At 51.8% G+C, this 19,181-nt stretch overlaps 7 protein-coding genes across 7 annotated transcripts; 4 read left to right on the top strand and 3 right to left on the bottom strand.

The window, feature by feature from the left end:
- Nucleotides 1-899: 899 nt before the first annotated feature.
- PtrM4_024240 (Mo25 domain containing protein) lies at nt 900-2,025 on the bottom strand (the record flags this gene model as incomplete). Its single annotated transcript, XM_066103603.1, has 3 exons — nt 900-1,103; nt 1,151-1,423; nt 1,474-2,025. 3 exons carry the CDS (start codon nt 2,023-2,025, stop codon nt 900-902), a joined length of 1,029 nt encoding a protein of 342 aa, XP_065965805.1.
- A 737-nt stretch (nt 2,026-2,762) lies between these two features.
- PtrM4_024230 (SPS1, Serine-threonine protein kinase) lies at nt 2,763-4,061 on the bottom strand (the record flags this gene model as incomplete). The annotated part of the gene is made up of 5 exons (XM_066103602.1): nt 2,763-2,792; nt 2,847-3,002; nt 3,050-3,820; nt 3,856-3,945; nt 3,996-4,061. The coding sequence occupies 5 exons, from the start codon at nt 4,059-4,061 to the stop codon at nt 2,763-2,765; spliced, it is 1,113 nt and encodes a 370-aa protein (XP_065965804.1).
- Nucleotides 4,062-4,761: 700 nt separating this feature from the next.
- PtrM4_024220 (fes-CIP4 proteiny domain-containing protein) lies at nt 4,762-7,673 on the top strand (the record flags this gene model as incomplete). The annotated part of the gene is made up of 6 exons (XM_001932197.2): nt 4,762-4,797; nt 4,850-4,942; nt 4,995-5,080; nt 5,130-6,284; nt 6,333-6,453; nt 6,501-7,673. 6 exons carry the CDS (start codon nt 4,762-4,764, stop codon nt 7,671-7,673), a joined length of 2,664 nt encoding a protein of 887 aa, XP_001932232.1.
- A 2,233-nt stretch (nt 7,674-9,906) lies between these two features.
- On the top strand, nt 9,907-11,196 carry PtrM4_024210 (uncharacterized protein; the record flags this gene model as incomplete). Its single annotated transcript, XM_001932196.1, has 1 exon — nt 9,907-11,196. One exon carries the CDS (start codon nt 9,907-9,909, stop codon nt 11,194-11,196), a length of 1,290 nt encoding a protein of 429 aa, XP_001932231.1.
- Nucleotides 11,197-12,929: 1,733 nt separating this feature from the next.
- On the bottom strand, nt 12,930-14,474 carry PtrM4_024200 (PRP3 multi-domain protein; the record flags this gene model as incomplete). Its single annotated transcript, XM_001932195.1, has 1 exon — nt 12,930-14,474. One exon carries the CDS (start codon nt 14,472-14,474, stop codon nt 12,930-12,932), a length of 1,545 nt encoding a protein of 514 aa, XP_001932230.1.
- A 390-nt stretch (nt 14,475-14,864) lies between these two features.
- PtrM4_024190 (uncharacterized protein) lies at nt 14,865-15,050 on the top strand (the record flags this gene model as incomplete). The annotated part of the gene is made up of 1 exon (XM_001932194.2): nt 14,865-15,050. The coding sequence occupies one exon, from the start codon at nt 14,865-14,867 to the stop codon at nt 15,048-15,050; it is 186 nt and encodes a 61-aa protein (XP_001932229.2).
- A 401-nt stretch (nt 15,051-15,451) lies between these two features.
- PtrM4_024180 (uncharacterized protein) lies at nt 15,452-18,421 on the top strand (the record flags this gene model as incomplete). Its single annotated transcript, XM_066103601.1, has 1 exon — nt 15,452-18,421. The coding sequence occupies one exon, from the start codon at nt 15,452-15,454 to the stop codon at nt 18,419-18,421; it is 2,970 nt and encodes a 989-aa protein (XP_065965803.1).
- Between the last annotated feature and the right edge of the window lie 760 nt (nt 18,422-19,181).

The following is a 19,181-nucleotide window of genomic DNA, read 5'->3' as shown; positions in this document are numbered from 1 at the left end:
GCGAGACTCGAGGGCCCTCGGTGCTGTCGTGGTTGTCGTCGTCTTCGCCGTCGCCGTCGTCGTCGTCGTCGTCGTCTATGTCGGAGAGAGAGCTGTCAGACGGAAGTGACGGCAGAGTACGAAGAGGAAATTCATTCCCCGGACTAAGCAGCGGGCCTTGTTGTGTAGCGGTGTCTTGCAAATGCAGCCAGCGAGCTATCCGGGCCTCCTCTGAGCCCGTCATGCTCCTCGACGGCGTGCACCTGATTCGTTCTAGCGTGACCGCCAAGGGCAGATGTCGGCCGGTTTCCTGCTTCTCCTTGCAATCTAGCAGCGGGCTAGCATCAGGGGCTTAGCGGGACGGTGCGTCAAGGGGATGCTTCGTTGCGATGATAATGCAGGTACAAAGTCCGCAAGATGTGACGATGCTGTCCTTCTGCCTAAAGGTACGAGCCGAACAATGTTACGCATTGCAACCTGCGACACTTGCCCTGCCTAACCTGCCTGGCCCTGCCACACGTCGTCCCACTGCCCAATCACCACCACGTGTCAATCAAAAGCCACTGAAGCGGGGAAAAGCACCGCGGGAGGGAGATCCACCTCGTGATCGTGATGGCCGACCGTGGCGACAGGTCTAGACGTCCCCACTCTGCTCTGACTCTGCCCCTACTGCACGCGAGCATCGCACATGTAGCGTCATAGTCATTAGGACATCAAGGCATGGCACACTGGTTTCGCCCAGTTTGAACATGTTTCAATTCGCGCTCCACAAAGCGCCGCCGTGAATGCCCAGGATCCATGTCCTACCTCTAAACCTTATCATCAAAATCTGCGCCTACTACGGGGAATACGCCCTGAGAAGCCCCAAATAGAAACGCCGTGTTATGCAACAAGAATAAAAAACAATCCGCATTACGTGCCTACATCGATACCGCTTTTTGCGGCGCCACAGGTGCTGTCGGCAGCAACTCAATCTGCCGAATCAAAAAGGCCTTTTCGTCTATAAACTGCTCGTCTTCTGTTCGGTCGTCGAGAAACGCAGGCAGGAAGCGAAGCAGTCTTTCGCGATTACTAATCAGAATACGTTGCACTGCGACTGATTTATTCGGGTTGGCGACAAAGACCTGCTCGTGTCAGCTTGGTTTGGGCAGGCGCCAGCACAACCACTCACCTTGAAGACGTGAAAGCCTTCGTAGTTGATCATCTTCCTATCATCTCGAAGTAGTTTCATGATAATCTTGAGGTTTTCGCCAGAGTCCACATAAGCCGTCATGACGTTGTAGTTGGCCCGATCGAGTAGTATTTCTCCCAGGAGCTTAATAGACTGTCGCTTAGTCACATAGCTTTCTGACTGCACCAACATCGTGTTGTACTTTGTAAAAAAAGCATCGAAGTTGGTTTGTAGGAACGTGGCCACGAGTGGCTTGTGCCTTGTCAGAATCTCCTGTAAATATGTCAGCCAGGCCCTGACTGGTCTGAAACCAAACATCCTACTCTGAACGTGTTGAACGCATCTGCGCTAACCTCAAAGGCGCCCTTGTCTATCCATCCAAAGAATTTCCAGAACACGCCGTTTCCCGACGCAGGTAGGTCCGGATTCACGCTGCCTAGGTCCAGAGTCTGGCCATCCTCCATGGGCTCGTCGTAGAGAAGCAGCGCGGCGATTGCATCAAACTTGAGCGCCTCGCGCAGGATGCCGCCACATGGCATGGCACTCTCCCGCCGGTCGTAGCCTCTGCATAGCGCAATGATTATGTCTGGCCGGAACGCGACGACATGCTCCAGGACCTGGGGGGTTGCCTGCCCGGCGGCCTTGTACCGGAAAGCCGTCGAGAAGATTACTTGGGCGTCCTTTCGCGATTCGAACGGCAGCTTGTGGATGTTGATGGCCAGGGCGTAGAGTAGGTCTTCGTTCAATATGTTGGTCAGAAGTTGGAACACAGCCTCGGGATTCACTTCTGTGTCTTGGGGGGCATCAGCGCTGTGAACAGGGTGCGCTGAAGAAGCGTCAACAGTACCGGGTGTGCCCTGAAGCCTAATCTTCATTTGCTGTAGGTCTATCGCAAGCCCTTCCTCCACCTGTCACATGTCAGCCATGTCTCCCAGCTGCCTCGTCGTGGTGATTGTGCAGCCGCACCTTGGGGTTGGCCTTGTCTTCTTGTCCGAGCCGCAAGGTGAGCTCTTTAATGGACCGCGTGAGCTCAAGATTATTCTTTTGCTTATTCCGAAAGAGAAACGCCATGGTGTGTCGATTGGCTTATTTGCTGGGGCGGTGATCAATGTGGGACGGCCGTGGTAGGAGGGGCTATAGGTAACTAGAGGCCGGGGCCGGGAAACTGCTATCTGGACGGCGGCGACATGCACGCGACCGCAAGTGGGATATATCCGGGAATCGATGGCCTGTTGAGCGTTTACAGGGGTCAATGCCGTTTGTTGTCCAGCGTGCTTTGCTATGGTGATGCCATTGCTCGTCGGTTACGGAGGGTCAACCCTGCATCACTAGTTCCTGCCCGCCGGCCTTGCTTCCACTTCCACTCGCCCATGAGAATTCCTGACGGATCTACAGAACCTGTATGGCTACGGATAAACGCCTTCACTCTGATAATTGATTTGGATCTGTTTATGTCTTCTCTGCCTAACAATCTTGGAATATCTACTGGGTACAAAACTCGATGCATTCTCTGCAGGCGTCCAATACGCCGCACTCCGGCCACAGAACCATGGAAAGCACCATATTGATGCATGTAAGACCATAATCGGAAATCACCTTCTAACTTTCACCCTTATTGAGCGAAGTAGGCGTGCTCGAGAACCTGGCGTTACTGTTAGCTATGTTTTCGTGTCGGAGATATTGGCTATCACGTTACCCTGGCTGCACTCATTCTCGCACCGCTTTCGTACTTGACCAAGCTGCCAACGAGATCGCGCTCTACTTCAGACAACTTTGGCAGCAACACGGCCCAGTCCTGTGGCGGATACTCGTGGAACTGCACCTTTCCCCAATCGCGGAATCCTGCTGCTTCCTACTCCGGTCAGCAAAATACAGACGTGCCCAAGCTGTACAACTTACCGGCCAAACATCTAGGTTCGGCGTGCCAAGTTTCTTGAACACACTTTGTATCAAGGCCAAATCACTTCCAAGTTCACCAGAATCAAACAGCGTCTCGTGTTCGGGGTTCAGTGCTTCAGCAGCTGTGCACCCGGCAGCCCACATGTCTAAACTGCAGCCGTATTTCTGATTACCAAACAGCAGCTCGGGTGGCCTGTAGCAGGTAGTACCAACATCGGTAATCTTCGAGTCTGCTGGTTCTGAGCCAGTCGTCTCCGATGCCCATGCAATGCCGAAATCCGAGAGATATGCGGGTCCCTCTAGCGACTTGAGAAGAATGTTGGAAGGCTTGATATCCCGATGGATGATTCCTTTACTGTGAATGTAGGCCAGGCCAGTGAACAGGTCTTTCAAGCACGTCTTGATCTGAGCCTTTGACAATTTCTTGTCCCGTAACAAATCACTAAAGTCGTAGCGCAGGAAAGGAAACACCAAGACAAAGTGACTCCCGTCTTCTCGGAAAGTGTCCAGAAGAGGAATTATACGGTCTGACGCTGCGAGGCTGAGAATCTTGGCTTCCCGCTTGGAGTCGTGTGGCGGCTCCATTACCGACGGTGTGGTGATCTTCAGAGCAACCAGCTTACTCTTTGCCGGGGACTCTGCGGGAAAGTAGCCATCATGACCTAGCGCAGGTGCTTTGTAGACGACAGAGAAGAGGCCCTCGCGGTGGTAGACGGCATTGTGGTATTTCCCAATGGGCTTTCCTGCTGGCGTGGGAACATAGTCCTCATCCTAGGGCGGAGGTCAGTGGGCGTCAACTGACGTACGGCGTATTCTCTGACCTCTGACGTGGGGAATTCGAGTGAAGGCCTGGGAAAGCTCCATGTCTTCTCATTGCAAAGTCTCTCGTAATCTCCCTGCACACTTGTTATGCCTGCGGGTTGACATTGTTGGAGCCGGTGTTTACCAGAGATTGGGCTTCGCCGTAAATGGCTGCCTCAGCTTTAGTAGCCTCAATTCGAGCATCGGTCATGGACAACGATGGGTCCGCTGACTGGTAGGCTGAAGTTCTGCCACGCGGTTAGACTAGCAAAAATCAAGAATGTTTCAGCCACTGGTATGAATTCAAGCTTCTTACCAGGTGTTCCTAGAACGGCAATGTAGATAGTACGGTACTTGCATTTGAGAGACGGCCGACAGGCGCGCAGAGAAGGCGAGGCTCGACCGCCAATCCGAGGAGGCCATGTTGCAATTCACTTGGATGCAGCTTTTCAGAATAGGGATCACGCATCAGAGGTGTTGGGCATCGGGGCGTGCACGTGGTGTCGAGACCGTGTGAGCACGTGAGTGAGCCCGAATCAGGTACCGACACTACCCAAGTCCAGTCCCCCGGTACCGGCAGTGGACATGCAGGCTATCCTGCTCAAGCTAAAATATTCGTATTCATGCGATCGCTTGAGGCGTTCTGACGTGTCTCAAGGGCTTCTCCCAAGCTTCCAGCAGGGCCAGGGATGTGGTCTCGGGCGTGAATCGTTACCAAGGTTACGTCAGTCCCGGGCACAACCGCCGCGTTGTCCTAGGCCGCTTTGGAAGACACCCAAGCCACCACTGACAGCGCAGTCACGACCGACAAGCTCCACGACACTTGACACGCCCGCTGAGCATCCGCTCTGTATGTGAATATTACAAAATAGCCACGCTGAGGCTGTGCGCCTGCCTACCAAATCCACGCCATGGAGCTCCAACGCAAAGAATACCCGGCAATGCTGGTGAGGCTTGTCCAACCTGAATGTCTCTGCCGTCCACTCACTCCGATTACAGACGTCGCTCTCTCCCGGCCAGGCCGTGACAGTGCTCGACAGTCGCATGCGACATGTCGGCCAGCTAAACAACCACATTGCCGACTGGTTGCAGGTCCGTCCATGGCAGCGAGTGCGCATTCATATCGAGGCTCACCAATGCGCAGGAACGCCGTCGCGTAGAAGAACAATATGTCGCCGGTCTACGAAAGCTCGCAAACAAACACCCACCGGACGAATCCTCCGATCTCGGGTACATGTCATCCCATGGTTTTTCAGGCGCATTGACTGACTTGGGGCAGCATATTCACCACGCCGTGGCAGAAGATCGTCAGCGCAACCGAGGCCGTCGCCCACTCGCATGCGCACCTCGCATCCCGGATAGAAGCCGACGTCGAACGCCCGCTGCGCGACTTCGCCGTGAACAACCGCGAAATACAGGCCATGGGAAACATTCAAGGAAACCTTACGGCAATTGCAAAGGACATAGACAATGCGCAGAAGAAGCAAGCCAAACTTCGGGATAAGGGATCGAAGGCCAAAGCGTCTGCCGTAGCCGATGCCGTTCAGGACATAGAAAAGGCCGAGCTTCAATGGGACTCGCAAGCACCCTACGTATTTGAACAACTCCAAGCCATTGACGAGACCCGGCTCAACCACCTCCGCGACGTACTCACTCAATTACAAACACTCGAAGTAGACCAGGTAGAGCGCAGTCGGGCCACGACCGAGGACGCGCTGAACGCTATGCTCAACATCGAAACCGCCGACGAGATACAGACGTGGTCACTGAGGATGCGGAGTGGGGAAGCTCCTCCACCCTCGCGGAAGCTGAGCAGCACTGGTACCACTCCTTCGAGAGGTCTGGCCCCGCCACCGATACCAGGTCCAGGCTCGCCTACTGCACCAGATGATAATGGGAGTCTGAAGAGCGCAAACGTGCCGGAGAAACATAGCTCGAACCCCCTCAAGCGACTTGGGACGGTATTAGGTCGACGGAAAAGCGCGCACCCTTACGGACGGACCGCATCTCCGGAACGAACCTCGTCGTCAAACTTGGGGTCGGCTTTCGGTGGTTTTGGCAAGGGCAAGTCCAAGGATCGCGAAAACCAAACCTCATCCCTGAGTTCCACCGCAGAACGCCCGACTTCACCTCTGAGACGCCTTTCCCAACGACCCAGTATTTCTCAGAGATCAGACTCCCCGAGCCTCACTCGCCAGCCCAGCACAGATGGCGGCCCAAATGGTACCATACCTGAGTCTTCTACCGAGACAGAGACTCCAAACCCTGTAAATGGAACCGCACCCGTGCAAGAATCAATACCTGAACTCAAAGAGTCCTTGTCTCCACCCCCGATTGTGGAGACGCAACCAGAACCCGAAAAGGATGCCGAGGGCTTTTCTGTACCACCATCTGCGATTGATGCTATTACAGAAGCGGAAAGAGAGGCAGGATAGTAAGGGTCCCTTGCGCCTGTAAACTTTGACTTGCTAACCAGGAGTAGCGCAAATAGCGAGGGAGGTTCACAGCCTCAGTTCAAGCTTGACATTCGAAATGCACCTATCCAGGAAGAGGATGGTGATGCCGACGCGGCTACCGCCAACCTGGTCAACACTCTGCGCGCAGTATGTTGTACGCAACCCCAAGATACACAGATGCTAACTGAGAACAGCAAGCTGCACAGCCCAAGCGTTCGAGTACGTTGCGTGGTCGCCGCGATGTTCGTAACACGATATTCGTGCCAAACCCCGCAATGCCAGACCTCCAAAGTATTGGGGAAGTGCCTCCACTTCCAACCGATGAATCCGGCCTAGCCTCTGGTCCTGGATCCGCAACTTTCCCTACACCTGTACCTGCCCTGCCTCAGCAACCTGTCTCTCCCGCTTACAAGCCTCCACATCGATCATTATTGTCAGAAGACCATGCTACGTCAGACACACAATCGATCCGGTCGGGCCGATCGCTAAGTAGCTCCGCTAGCACTACGGTTAAGCATCCGGACCTGCATGAACCAGGGCTCAACGCGTCACTAGTGGAGACTGTCAGCGCTTGGTTCGAACAGGGCAACGTCACAAAAGCAATGGTTATCGGTCAAGTTGCGCTTGCATACAATCCTATCGACATCTCTGCCCCCTTTGGCACAGAAAGTATACGCCTGGAGAACTTTTCCGTTCTCGAAAAGGTAGCACCCAACCCGGCCTTCATTGAACAGTCGGCAGACAGCCCAGGTACCTACACTGTGGACCTGTCCAAGATTATGAAGACATCGGTCGCCTTCCATTACCAGCTGCACATTGAAGACAGCAACATAGGTTCCCTTCCACCCATCATCCTGGCACCAGCATGGAAGTCGGAACCCACACAAACCTCTGCCATCCTCCACTACTCACTCAACCCCCGATTCGAACTTGGTGGCGCAACAAGCATCACCATTCGCAACCTTGTTCTCGTCATCCGCCTGGAACCAGGATCAAAAGCATTATCCTGCCAGTCCAAGCCCACTGGCACCTTCTCCCGCGACAAGGGCCTCATCTACTGGCGCCTCGGCGACGTAACCCTCTTTAAAGACTCAGCTCCTCAGACCCTCCGCGCCCGCTTCGTAACTGACGGCCAGGCTAACCCCGGAAACACGGAAGCGCGGTGGGAGATTAGTGACGAGCAATCTCTGTCGCTGGGCAGTGGTCTCGGCGTGAGCATGAGCACGTCACTCACCGCCAAGAAAGATGAAGTAGAAGATGACCCCTTTGCTGACATTGACGAGACGGCACCGCCCACCCCGACTATTGGCTGGAAGCCTGTGGCTGCTGTGAAGAAGATATCCAGTGGGACGTATCTGGGTGTTTGATAATGTCTAGTTGAGGAGTCTTCGTAGCAACCAACCAACCAACCTTTTTTTGGATACAAGGGGGAAGTTGTTGCGGCCACGGTGGAAGTTGATGGATTTATCAAAGATGGCTTGATATCTTAATTACTTACCTACCTATCTCTCCTATATATCGATTTTCATGTGTGTTGTCTGTCTATCTTCTATGTTTGTGGGACGGGTTTCTCTTTTTTCTTTCCCTTGTTGACATAGCTTAATATCAAACCAGGTTTCTTGTAAACCTGTGTGATTCCCCCACTTTTGGTTCTGTTTGTTGTTGTTCGCTTTGTATATAGCATAGCTCTTTGTAGTTGAATGAAGATGTGTGTGCCTTCTTTTGGGGTACACACCGAGCATGGCTATGTTGTACTGGAACTAGGTGATGTTAAGACGCTTTTGAACTGTACCATGGTAGTTGCCAGGGTGCCACGTTGCATGCGCGTTTTCAAGTGTGAGAACCTTTGTAGTTCTCAGGATAGGTAGTAGGATACCTTCAGAGCATTGTCATGGTAGTTATCAGGGTGTCACTTTGCACTTACATATGCAGAATGCCAGTACCCCTGTAGTTGTCAGGGTGAGCGCGGGGACAGGTTCATAATGGCACCGTGGTATTTCAAGGTGTCACTTTGGACAACTGGTCAAAGAATTCCAATGCTGTGAGGATGTTTACGGTAGTTGCCTGGCCATCACTTTGCATGCGCATCCGCAGGGTTACAGGACCACTGTAGCTGCCAGGATAGGCGCTGGGATATCTTCAGAACGGCATCATGGTAGTTGTCAGGCTATCACTTTGAGCGGCTGGTCCAAGGAGATCAATACGTAAGAATACTGACGGTAGTTGTCAGGCCAATACTTTGCATACGTATTCGTAAGATCCAGTACCTTGGTAGCTGCCAGGGCGAGTACTAGGACACCTTCAGAACGATCTTATCGTAGTTGCCAGACCATCACTTCACACTCGCATACGCAAGAAAACAGTACTACTGTAGTTGCCCGGCTCAACATGCTACCCATTCCCAGGCGGTACTTCGGGTGCCATCCCGGGACATTCTCGGATGTGGGGCTATGAGATAATGCGTTCAGGGAAGGAAGTCGCCGCGTAAGTCCGAAAGGCCGTGATCAAGGCAGTCACTGCGCCTTTCCAAGTGCTCGGTCAGGAGGTGCCGATGTCTGTGTGGTAGTCGCCGTAAATTTTGGGACAATGGTACTGCAGTCCTCACGGTACAACTTCGGGCGCCTGTTTGGGGGGAGTACGATGTGGTGAGGGTAGTTGCAGTTCGGTTGGGGTATGTGCTGTGGAATGATTGTGCTGGTGCTGTGGACATGACGCCATCATACTCACACGTCATGGATAGGGTGAGGAAGTGGCTGGGGCTTGGTATACGCCAGAGTGGGTCGTGAGGTGTGAGGTTGGAAGGCAAGGGCGGTGTGAAGGTAGCCGCGGTGTGTAATTTCACATCTTCATTGTAGCCATCATAGTCGAACTCAAGGTATATTTTTAGACGTCCCTTGGTCGCTGTATTCGCTAGGGTGTGTTAAGGGCTTTACATTCTAGGAGGTAGTAATCCTATAAGGGGCGTTATAATATGTACTATCATCTCAAGTGTAGCCATTATAGTCACACTTTGGGATGCATGTTTGGAAGTCGCTGGGTCAATGTATCTACCATAGTGTGTCAAGAGATATGTGTTTAGAAGTGGCTGCGGTAATGTATCTATCATAGTGTGTCAACAGGTATGTGTTCGGAAGTCACTGGGTTGATGTATCCACTATAGTGTGTCAACAGGTACGTGTTTGGAAGATAACGACGCTTTGAAGGATGTCACACTTCTCTCACTATGTGGGTGTTCTTTCCACTGTAGTGAATGAGCAGGAACATAGTACTAGCGTAGAATGTAAGGGTATAGTATATATAGCATGCGTAGGCCCATTTCTATGGTATTATTTACTTTCACTTAAGACTAATATGCTTACTTACACCCAACACATCGTTTTTTGGGGGGTGAGTTTTGGGGGGTCGGTTCGCTTCCCGTACGGTCACTACATCATAGCGATCACCTCACTTCGCTACCCAGTACCACAACAACCAATACTTGGATTATATAAAAAGCGGACCTCACCAGCGGCTACGAATACATATCCTCGTCTTCCACCGCAGCTGCCTTCCAGTCCATACCCTCTCGTCTTCCACATCAACTACCTTGCAGTCACGACAATGAACATAGCCATGTTACCACCAACACAATTTTATCCATCGTCAGACTTCGTACACAACTACTGGCAAGTACCATACAATATCTTGTGGCTGCTTTGGCATTTGTGGCTCCAGTTGCCAGACCTTCACATCATCGCGCTCCTTTGCCTTCCACCTTTGCTCTTCTGGGTTTTTATAAGTCCGCTTCAATGTGGTTTCCCCCAAGCTTACGCATCATGCGACTGGCGATACTGGTCAGACTCCTCTGAGGCACGAAACGTGTCGTCTTCCTGTCCGATCGACAAACATCTTTTCGAGACACCTACACAGCCTGTATGCCTGATGGCATACGCCATCTTGAGCCTTGTCTTGGTTTTCTCTCTCATCGCATGCCGCAGTTGTCCACGAAGTCTCCTAAAAGTATCGTTCTGGCTTCAGTTCCTCGTCACCGTCGCCATCCGTTGCCTTTCCAGCTTTTCCGGTCTCACTACACAGCTTGGCTGGTCAGCTCTGATCTGGAATTCCAACTCTATAGGCAAATTTGTCTGGCTATGGATAATGGTTGAAGCCCCCTTTTGGAATTGGACGTACCTAGGCTTCTACGAAGACTACTACTTCCAGGAAGGCACTCGCACAGTGTATGATCAAGTCGGACGACCGGTCTGGATCTTTATATCGGAAAAGACTGGCAAGAAGAACGAAGACACTTCGTACCACCCTTACGGGTCCATCTTCCGCCTGTGGCGCGATATCGCCGTTAGACTGTCCTACTACCATGTCATCGACAACACCATCCATGTGCTTTGGTTTCGATACTTCAACACCGAGGCCCCATACACAACGTATCTCAACAACTCAGAGCTCCTGACCATGGTTCTCCTCACAACATTAGTCACATACACATACGCACGTATGCACACGCATGTTCATTTCGACCATGATGATGAGGAAAGCGGCCTTCTCGTCGACATTAAAAGCTCGATCCCTTCACCCATACATTTGGCTTTGCGCGACCTCTTTAGCTCTGTGCCATGGCAGCATGACTTCCGCGCTCCCTCAGCGGTACGCTATGGGTGCATGGTTGTTTTCGGTGTGTTGGCAACAGGTGCCACTGCGACCTGGCATATCCCAGATTTCCCAATGTACTGGTCAGTTCTCGCAGAATTTATGTTTGTTGGTTGGTTACGTTCGTTTCGACATGTAGAAGCAGGGATGAAAAGGGTGCGTGAAGAAAAACATCGGAGGAAAGCAGGGGGCATATGCGAGGAAAAGGGTCAGCAGAGGGCGACACCACCAGATGAATCATGGTAGCTATGAAGCACTGATATGGGCGTCTGTTTGAAGACTTTCCGATATGCCTCTTCAAGGCGGTACTTAGGTAAAATCCTAAGACAGGCTGGCATACATAGCGAGGAGCCAATGGGCCCCGTATGTAGCTTAGTCACCTCCTTCTAGGTATTCAGTTCAAGGAGAGTAACCATCTTCAATGACTTTAGCATTCCATAACAAACTGAATCATGACTTCCTTCTTGTGCTCTTCCCTGAGAAATTTTCGAGTAAATCTCATCCGAAACACCCAAGTTATCCAGTGGTTATGTCACCACTATTCCAGCAACCTTGGATACCTCCACCCTCAGACCCAAGAAGCTCAACCATATGCTCCATCGCTCAACTCCACATTCACTCAACTATCACACTCTAATCCCATAGACGTCTGAGGCCAACAAATCTTATGCTATCACTGCATAGCATATACGTTCTAGTGCACCCAACCTCCTAAAACCATACAGAACAGCATGCTAGTATCCATGGACTATTACCTCATACCTTCTGTGGCCCAATATCTTGTGAATGAGCACGATCCATGGGTTGTGGGGCGAGGTACGTAAGGCAAGGTAGTGATTGGCTGAGAAAGTAAAGTAGGGAACAAGTTCGGTAGAGAAGAAAATAGGTCAATAATCGCTCGGTAAGGATTGCGTCAGATTGGGTTGTCGTGGTTATTGAACTCGGTACGCTAAACTTGGACACTGAGGACACAGGATATCCCCACGCATATGAAATGGATGTATTGGAAGTTGCTGATGAATATAGGGATAGATTTGATGGTTCATAGTGGAGAGTGGGTAGAGAAGGTTTTTTAGTTCGAGGATTACACACAACGTCGAGCACACTTTGGGAATGTGATAATGCGCATGCTAGGGCGGGATTAGAGTGATTTGCAAAATCACTAATTAACACACATCAATTCATAAGTTTGAGATAAATTAGATGCAAGGTAGCAAATTCAAACTGTATTATTGTATCACTGCACACTGTGACTTGTACCTGAACCCTGTCAAAAATCGTGCGGTCAAAACATGGTACCGACTTTGGTGCCATGGTAGACTCGACCTGAGGCACCCAAAACTACCACACCCAAAAACTTCCAAAACATTACATCGACGCAGCAAGTTCGCGATCGAAGAGAACCCCTAGCCTGAAGCCCTTCAACTATGTCATACCATGTATCACGGCACTACTGTTCTTGAATGCAGACTACGAGCTTCACGAGACCGGGCACATGCACGATGAATCACTCTAGAGAGAAGGGTTGCGAAGAAAAAGAGACGAGGACCTTGGAGATGGAAATTTTGACTGGAGAAAACTGACAGCAGAATGAAACACACGCAGAGATATACCTACGCTCATGCATGGGCATGTACCATGGAAAATGCTACGCAAATCGCAGTGGACATCTTACCGATTCTTCTGAGCAGCGAGAGGTTGACAAGGAAACAAGCTGAGATAAGGTCTGTAGTGAGGAGCGCACGGCAATCCTGCGACGAGAACTTCGAACTTGCTGAAACATCATGACTGCACGGCTGGAACAAAGAAGTTGTGTATTAATACGTATATTCCAAAAGCTATGGTGTTATGAGTAAACTTACATTGAACATGAAAAGAAGTCCATCCCAGGCTCGCTATTTCCAAAGGCACTCAAAGAGCATATATCCAGTGAATAGTGAGTGAGCAAAGAAGGTTGTCGAATCCGCAAACTGGTCTCTCTACTCATACTCCTTGCTCTTTGCAAGCGCCCATAAGCTGTCAAGCTTGGCTCGGCCAAGAGTCTCGCGGGCTTCGCCAGCAGTCTCGCAAACTCTCGAACCCCACTTTCGGAAAGAGCGTTCTTTGATTTCGCCCTCGAAGATGAGGATACACTTGTTGGATGAATGGTCTTTCACATCTCCAGTGTCAGTGACTGGCCTCAGCCATTGAGGGTCTGAAGCTTGCTTCTCGGCCTGACTCTCAGTAGGCGGGCCATTCTCATGCCACTTGATCCGGTGGAGCATGAGCTTCTTGTATTTGTTGATTGCGTATGCACCTCCCTCCACCAAAACTAGATTGAGTGTTGGATTAAAGAGTGTGATACCGGTAAGAGCATGCTCCTTTGCGTTGTTGTCAATCTGGAAGCGATGTTTGCCGTAAGCAAGTGTGTTGATTTTGAACACACACATGTAGAGACCCTTCTGTGCGTCTTTCTCCTGATTGGCAGCAAGTTTGGCTTGTTTCTCTTCTTTAGTCAACTTCCGTTCCTCGTTCGCATTGACATGGTCATCATGACGCTGCTGGATCTGTCCCTCGACAAGCATCTCCACGGCGGTAGGATCTGCGATGGCTTGTTCACCCATGACACGCATCATGTTTCCGCGCTTGACCTTGGGTGGCGGAGGTGGCTCGAGACCGAGACGGATCTTGGCTTGGTGCTCCTTGAGGTCGGCCGCGCGGCGCATCCTTCGCAACTTCTGCTGTTCCTTGGTAGTGAGGTACATGGGCTTGACTTGGACTAGGCGCTGGTCTTGAGGTGCTTTGAGCAGAGGCGGATGCTGGACGTAGAGAGTGATGATGGAATCGTCAGTCTCGATCTTGACCTTGGAGGGGTCATCCATGCAATTGTAGTTGGGCTCAGCCAGTATTCCCTCATCCCACCACTCAATCTCCGGAGGTGCCTGTACTAAGAAACCACGTTCGCTGTTCTCATCGAGACCGGCACGGCGGGCCTGGATGGCAAGCGTCTTCTTGATTTGTTCTAGTCGGCGTTGGGCGCGCAACTTGGAGGCCTGGTCGAGGTATTTTCCGTGCTCGTTAAAGGCCAGAACGCGGGGTCCTCTCTTCTTAGCAAGAGCGGCGGTCTTTGGGTCGAAGTAGGGATTCTCAATCTCCTCGTCGTTTTGCTTCTGCTTGAGTGTGGCGTCTTTGGGCTTCGTATCGACTATAGGCGTCTCGGAACGGCGATTACCCAGCGTTGTCGCGAAGCGTGGGCCGGTGGAATCAGGAGTTGGAGCTTTGGCGGCGCCTGCCGAGTTCGCCTTCATGGCCTCAATCTTAGCCTTCATAGCCGCCATCCGGTCTTGGACAGAGCTGCTCGCGCCAGCTGGCGGCAGAGTGGGCGTCGCAGGGGCTGTCGGTTTCGCGAAACGAGCTGCGATCTCAGCGGCCTTTGCCTTTGCTTTGGCCTTTGCTGCTTCAACGGCATCTGATGCCTTCGGGCGCTTGGCATCCCCGTTTGGGCCCTGCCCCTCTGGATAAGGACGCTTCTCCGCCATGGTCATGATGAGTTGCGGTGGTGTCGTTGTCGGCCGGTCGTGTGATGCGGGTTTGGGTGCGGGAGTCCGAAATGAGGATACGTTGGCGCAATGGCGTCGTAGAATCTCCTCGCAAGCCTGGTCCACTTGACTGTATGCGCTTCGAAGTAACGGCGCCCGTAGATATGCGCAATGTCGAGTTGAGTGGGGTGTGGTGATGATGAAAGCGAGAGTAACGCGAAATCCACGCTGCTGCCTGTCTAGCGGCTTGGCGCATGCCGGCTAAACCCTGGTAGAACTTTTTTGGTCCCGAAAAAACTCCCCGCAAGATCTCGCGCTGTTACTGCGAAAACATCTAAACGCCTTTGCGCGCGGATTGCTTCGGAAAAAAGGCGCAACAGTCCAGCAGGCGTCACTATGAACACTCATCAGCCAACATCCTCGGCCATTAATGGCGTCGAGTTTGGCTTTCTCACCACAAAAGACATCAAGGCGCTCTCGGTGAAGCGTATATCGATCCCGACCACATTCGATAGCATCAATCACCCAGTGCCTGGTGGTTTACACGACCCTGCTCTGGGCGCATTCCTGGACAATCCGTGAGCTTAATCGAGGCATGAAAGCGCCCATGACTCTGCTGACCAACTTCAAGATGCGCAACATGCGGCCTCACCACCTTCTTAGGTTGTCCTGGCCACTGCGGTCATATCGAGCTTCCTGTACCCGTATACCACCTCACCTTTATGGACCAACTGTTGCGACTACTCCGCGGTACATGCGCATACTGCCATCACACCAAGCTTGCCCGCACAACCATTAACGAGTTCGTCTCAAAGCTGCGCCTCATAAGATGTGGCCTCGTACAGGAAGCAAACGACATGCACCTGCATATCACCCACGGGAAGGGCAAGACGAACGACTTAGATGCCCCCGAATCAGACGACGAAGATGATGACGACAATGACGACATCATCACACAGCGTAACAACTATGTGAAACGGTGTATGAAGTACGCGGGCATCTCAAAGCATGAGGCAAGAACAGCACGTGAAAAGAATGAGACTATTTCCGACGCGCGGCGGCAAGTGGTCAAGGATTTCTACGCAGAGCTGGTCAAGCACAAGAGCTGCAGAAACTGCCAGGGCATCAGTCCATCGTACCGAAAGGATCGCGGAATCAAGATTTTCCGGAAAGCCTTGAGCCAGAAAGATAAAGCGAAAATGGCCCAGGCGGAGAAGCGCATCCAGAGCCCTCTGGATATTCTCGCTCGTCGGGAGGCAAAAGCAAAGAAGCAGCACGTACATGCTGATGAGGGTGTGGCAGACCTCGATCCCGTCTCGGAAGAGGATGAAGACATGGATATAGATATGCAGCAAGCCGATGGGTCACTCGTTGCAACTGAGTCGCGTATGGCACGAAGGACGAAGCCCGCAACCGAAGAATCGGAAAATGCACAGGAGTACGTGAGCGCAGCAGAAGTAAAGGCAACCATGACATTGCTCTTCGAGAACGAGTCTGAGATGATGCGAATGCTTTACAGCCCCTACGGGTCAAAGTCCCTTGTCGATGTGAGCCCCGATATGTTCTTCACTCAGGCCATCATTGTTCCGCCCAACAAGTACAGGCCAGAAGACGGGACAGGCGAAACCATTACCGAATCCCCCAAGAACAAGCCCTACAAGAGCATTATCGAAGCCTGCGAGACCATCAACCAGATCAGCCACGAAATGCGGGGTCGGCCTAATGAAACTGGCTACCGGCAACGGAACTTTGACGATATGCAGACCCAGTTTGTGAACCTACAGGGAGTTGTCAATGCGCTTATCGACTGCGACGCCAACCCTGTCCAAGGTCGCGCTGGAGCCGTGAATACGGATGGTATCAAGCAGGCTCTCGAGAAGAAGGAGGGATTGTTCCGTAAAAACATGATGGGAAAGCGAGTCAACTTCGCCGCGCGCAGTGTCATTTCGCCTGACCCAAACATCGAGACCAACGAGATCGGTGTCCCTCCTGTATTCGCCAAGAAACTGACGTATCCCGAGCCTGTTACGAACCACAACTTTTACGACCTCAAAGAAGCTGTCCTCAATGGTCCCGACAAATGGCCCGGTGCGCATGCCATCGAGAACGAATTTGGGCAGATCATTGCACTAAGGAAGAAGACCTACGATGAGCGACTAGCCTTGGCCAACCAGCTGCTGGCACCCACCAATTCATACTCAAACGGGGCCAGGAACAAGAAGGTGCATCGTCACCTAAACAATGGCGATGTTGTAATCATGAATCGACAACCGACACTGCATAAGCCGTCCATGATGGCGCATCGAGCTCGTGTCCTACCCGGAGAGAAGACCATTCGCATGCATTACGCCAACTGTAATACCTACAACGCTGACTTTGATGGAGACGAGATGAACATGCATTTCCCCCAGAACGAGCTTGCCCGGGCTGAGGCCATGACTATAGCCGATACTGACCATCAGTACTTGTCTGCAACTGCTGGAAAGCCCTTGCGTGGTCTCATTCAGGATCATATTTCCATGGGAGTCTCGATCTCGAACAAGGATACCTTCTTCACTAGGGAAGAGTACCATCAGCTACTCTACTCTTCTTTACGACCTGAGGAGGGACACACAACTTCGGGCAGACTAGAGACTGTCAGCCCCGCTGTGTTGAAGCCTCGGCCGATGTGGACGGGTAAACAGATCATTACCACCATTCTGAAGAACATCAAACCTGCAGAATATCAAGGATTAACACTCACATCCAAGTCATCTACAAATGGAAAACTCTGGGGTGTGCACAGCGAAGAGCAAATTGTCATCGTCAAAGATGGCCATCTACTATCCGGTATCATGGACAAGGGCCAGATCGGACCTGCCGCCGGTGGTTTGATCAACGGCATTTATGAGGCTTACGGTGAGACCATAGCTGGTCGCGCTCTCAGTATCATCGGGCGTTTGCTTACCAAGATGCTCCATATGCGTGCCTTTTCTTGTGGAGTTGAGGATCTCATCCTTACTGAAGAGGGCGACAGGGCAAGACTGGAAGAGCTTCGAAAAGCGGAAAAGCTTGGCTTCGAAATCGCCTCCAAGTATGTCACTCTGGACGCGGAGAAAATCGATCCTACCAACCCGGAACTTCGGCGACGACTTGAAGCGGTCTTGCGTGACGACACCAAGCAGCATGGTCTCGATCTGCTCACGAATACTGCGAACAGCAAGATCTCTTCAGCAGTTACAGCAGCCGTACTTCCCGACAAGCTCATCAAAAAATTCCCGAAGAACCAAATGCAGGCCATGACAGGTTCTGGTGCAAAGGGTAGTATGGTTAACGCCAATCAAATCTCATGTAACCTTGGTCAGCAAGTTCTGGAAGGACGAAGAGTTCCGGTCATGATTAGCGGTAAAACATTGCCTTGCTTCAAGCCCTTCGAAACGAGTGTACGAGCTGGTGGCTACATCGTAAACCGTTTCTTGACCGGTATCCGACCCCAGGAGTACTACTTTCATATGATGGCTGGTAGAGAAGGTCTCATTGACACCGCTGTCAAGACTTCGCGCTCCGGTTACTTGCAGAGATGTATAATCAAGGGCATGGAGGGTCTTCGCGTCGAGTACGATACGTCTGTCCGAGATGCCGATGGGACTATGGTCCAGTTCCTCTACGGTGAGGACGGCCTCGATACGACAAAGCAGAAGTACCTCAATGACTTCAAGTTTCAAGCGCAGAACTTCTATTCACTGGCTCAAACTCTCCACACGGCAGAAGCCTACCCACGGGTCGCTAGCGCTGAAGCCGTGGAACACAACAAGAAGGCGGCAAAGAAGGCTAGGAAAGGGGATGTCACGTCCATGGATCCTGCTACAGCGGTGTACACACCTTCGCGGCACAGCGGTAGTACATCCGAATTGTTCTTGCAAGCCAAGCGCGAGGTAAGTCTCTTGGTCCTCCGACTATTTTCAACGTGCTAATCGTTCGTAGTACTGCGACACAAACCCCGATAAGCTGCTCAAGCTCAAGAAACAAGATCCAGAAGGAGAGATTCTCAAGCGAACTTTCGAACAGATGCTGGATCTCAAGTATCTCCGATCTCTTGTGGAGCCCGGTGAAGCTGTCGGTGTCGTAGCTGGCCAATCTATTGGTGAGCCCTCAACACAGATGACACTCAACACCTTCCATTTGGCTGGTCATTCGGCAAAGAACGTCACACTTGGTATTCCACGTCTGCGAGAAATTGTTATGACTGCTAGTGCAAACATCTCCACTCCGTCGATGCAATTGTACCCACATCCCGAGCTATCCAAGGAGGAGTGCGAGAAGTTCGCCAAGAGTATCACACGCCTGCCGCTCTCAGCTGTGCTAGATAAGGTCACTGTCACGGAAACTTTCGGCACGGGCACCCATTATTCACAGGCGAGAAGCTACAAGATTCGTCTTGATTTCTATCCGATGAATGAATACACTAAGGAGTACGCCATCAAAGTCCGCGATGTCGCCGAGTCGATTGAGAAGAAGTTCTGCCCACGCTTGCACAAGGAGATCCGTAAGGACCTGAAGAAGAAAGGTGAAAACAAATCGTTATCTACGGCGAACTCAGCTAGTGTACCCAACATTGGCCAGACCGCCGGTAGGAGCGGTGAGCAGACAGTCGACGAAGATGAGGATAGTTTCCCAGCTGGTCTAGAAGGCGGCTCTGCAGATGAGGACAGCGACGATGGTGAAGGCGATAAC

The sequence above is a fragment of the Pyrenophora tritici-repentis genome, chromosome 1, assembly GCF_003171515.1.
Source record: "Pyrenophora tritici-repentis strain M4 chromosome 1, whole genome shotgun sequence".
Taxonomy (NCBI): Eukaryota; Fungi; Ascomycota; class Dothideomycetes; order Pleosporales; family Pleosporaceae; genus Pyrenophora; species Pyrenophora tritici-repentis.
The sequence above is the reverse complement of the archived record's forward strand: the minus strand, read 5'-3'. Positions and strand labels throughout refer to the sequence as shown.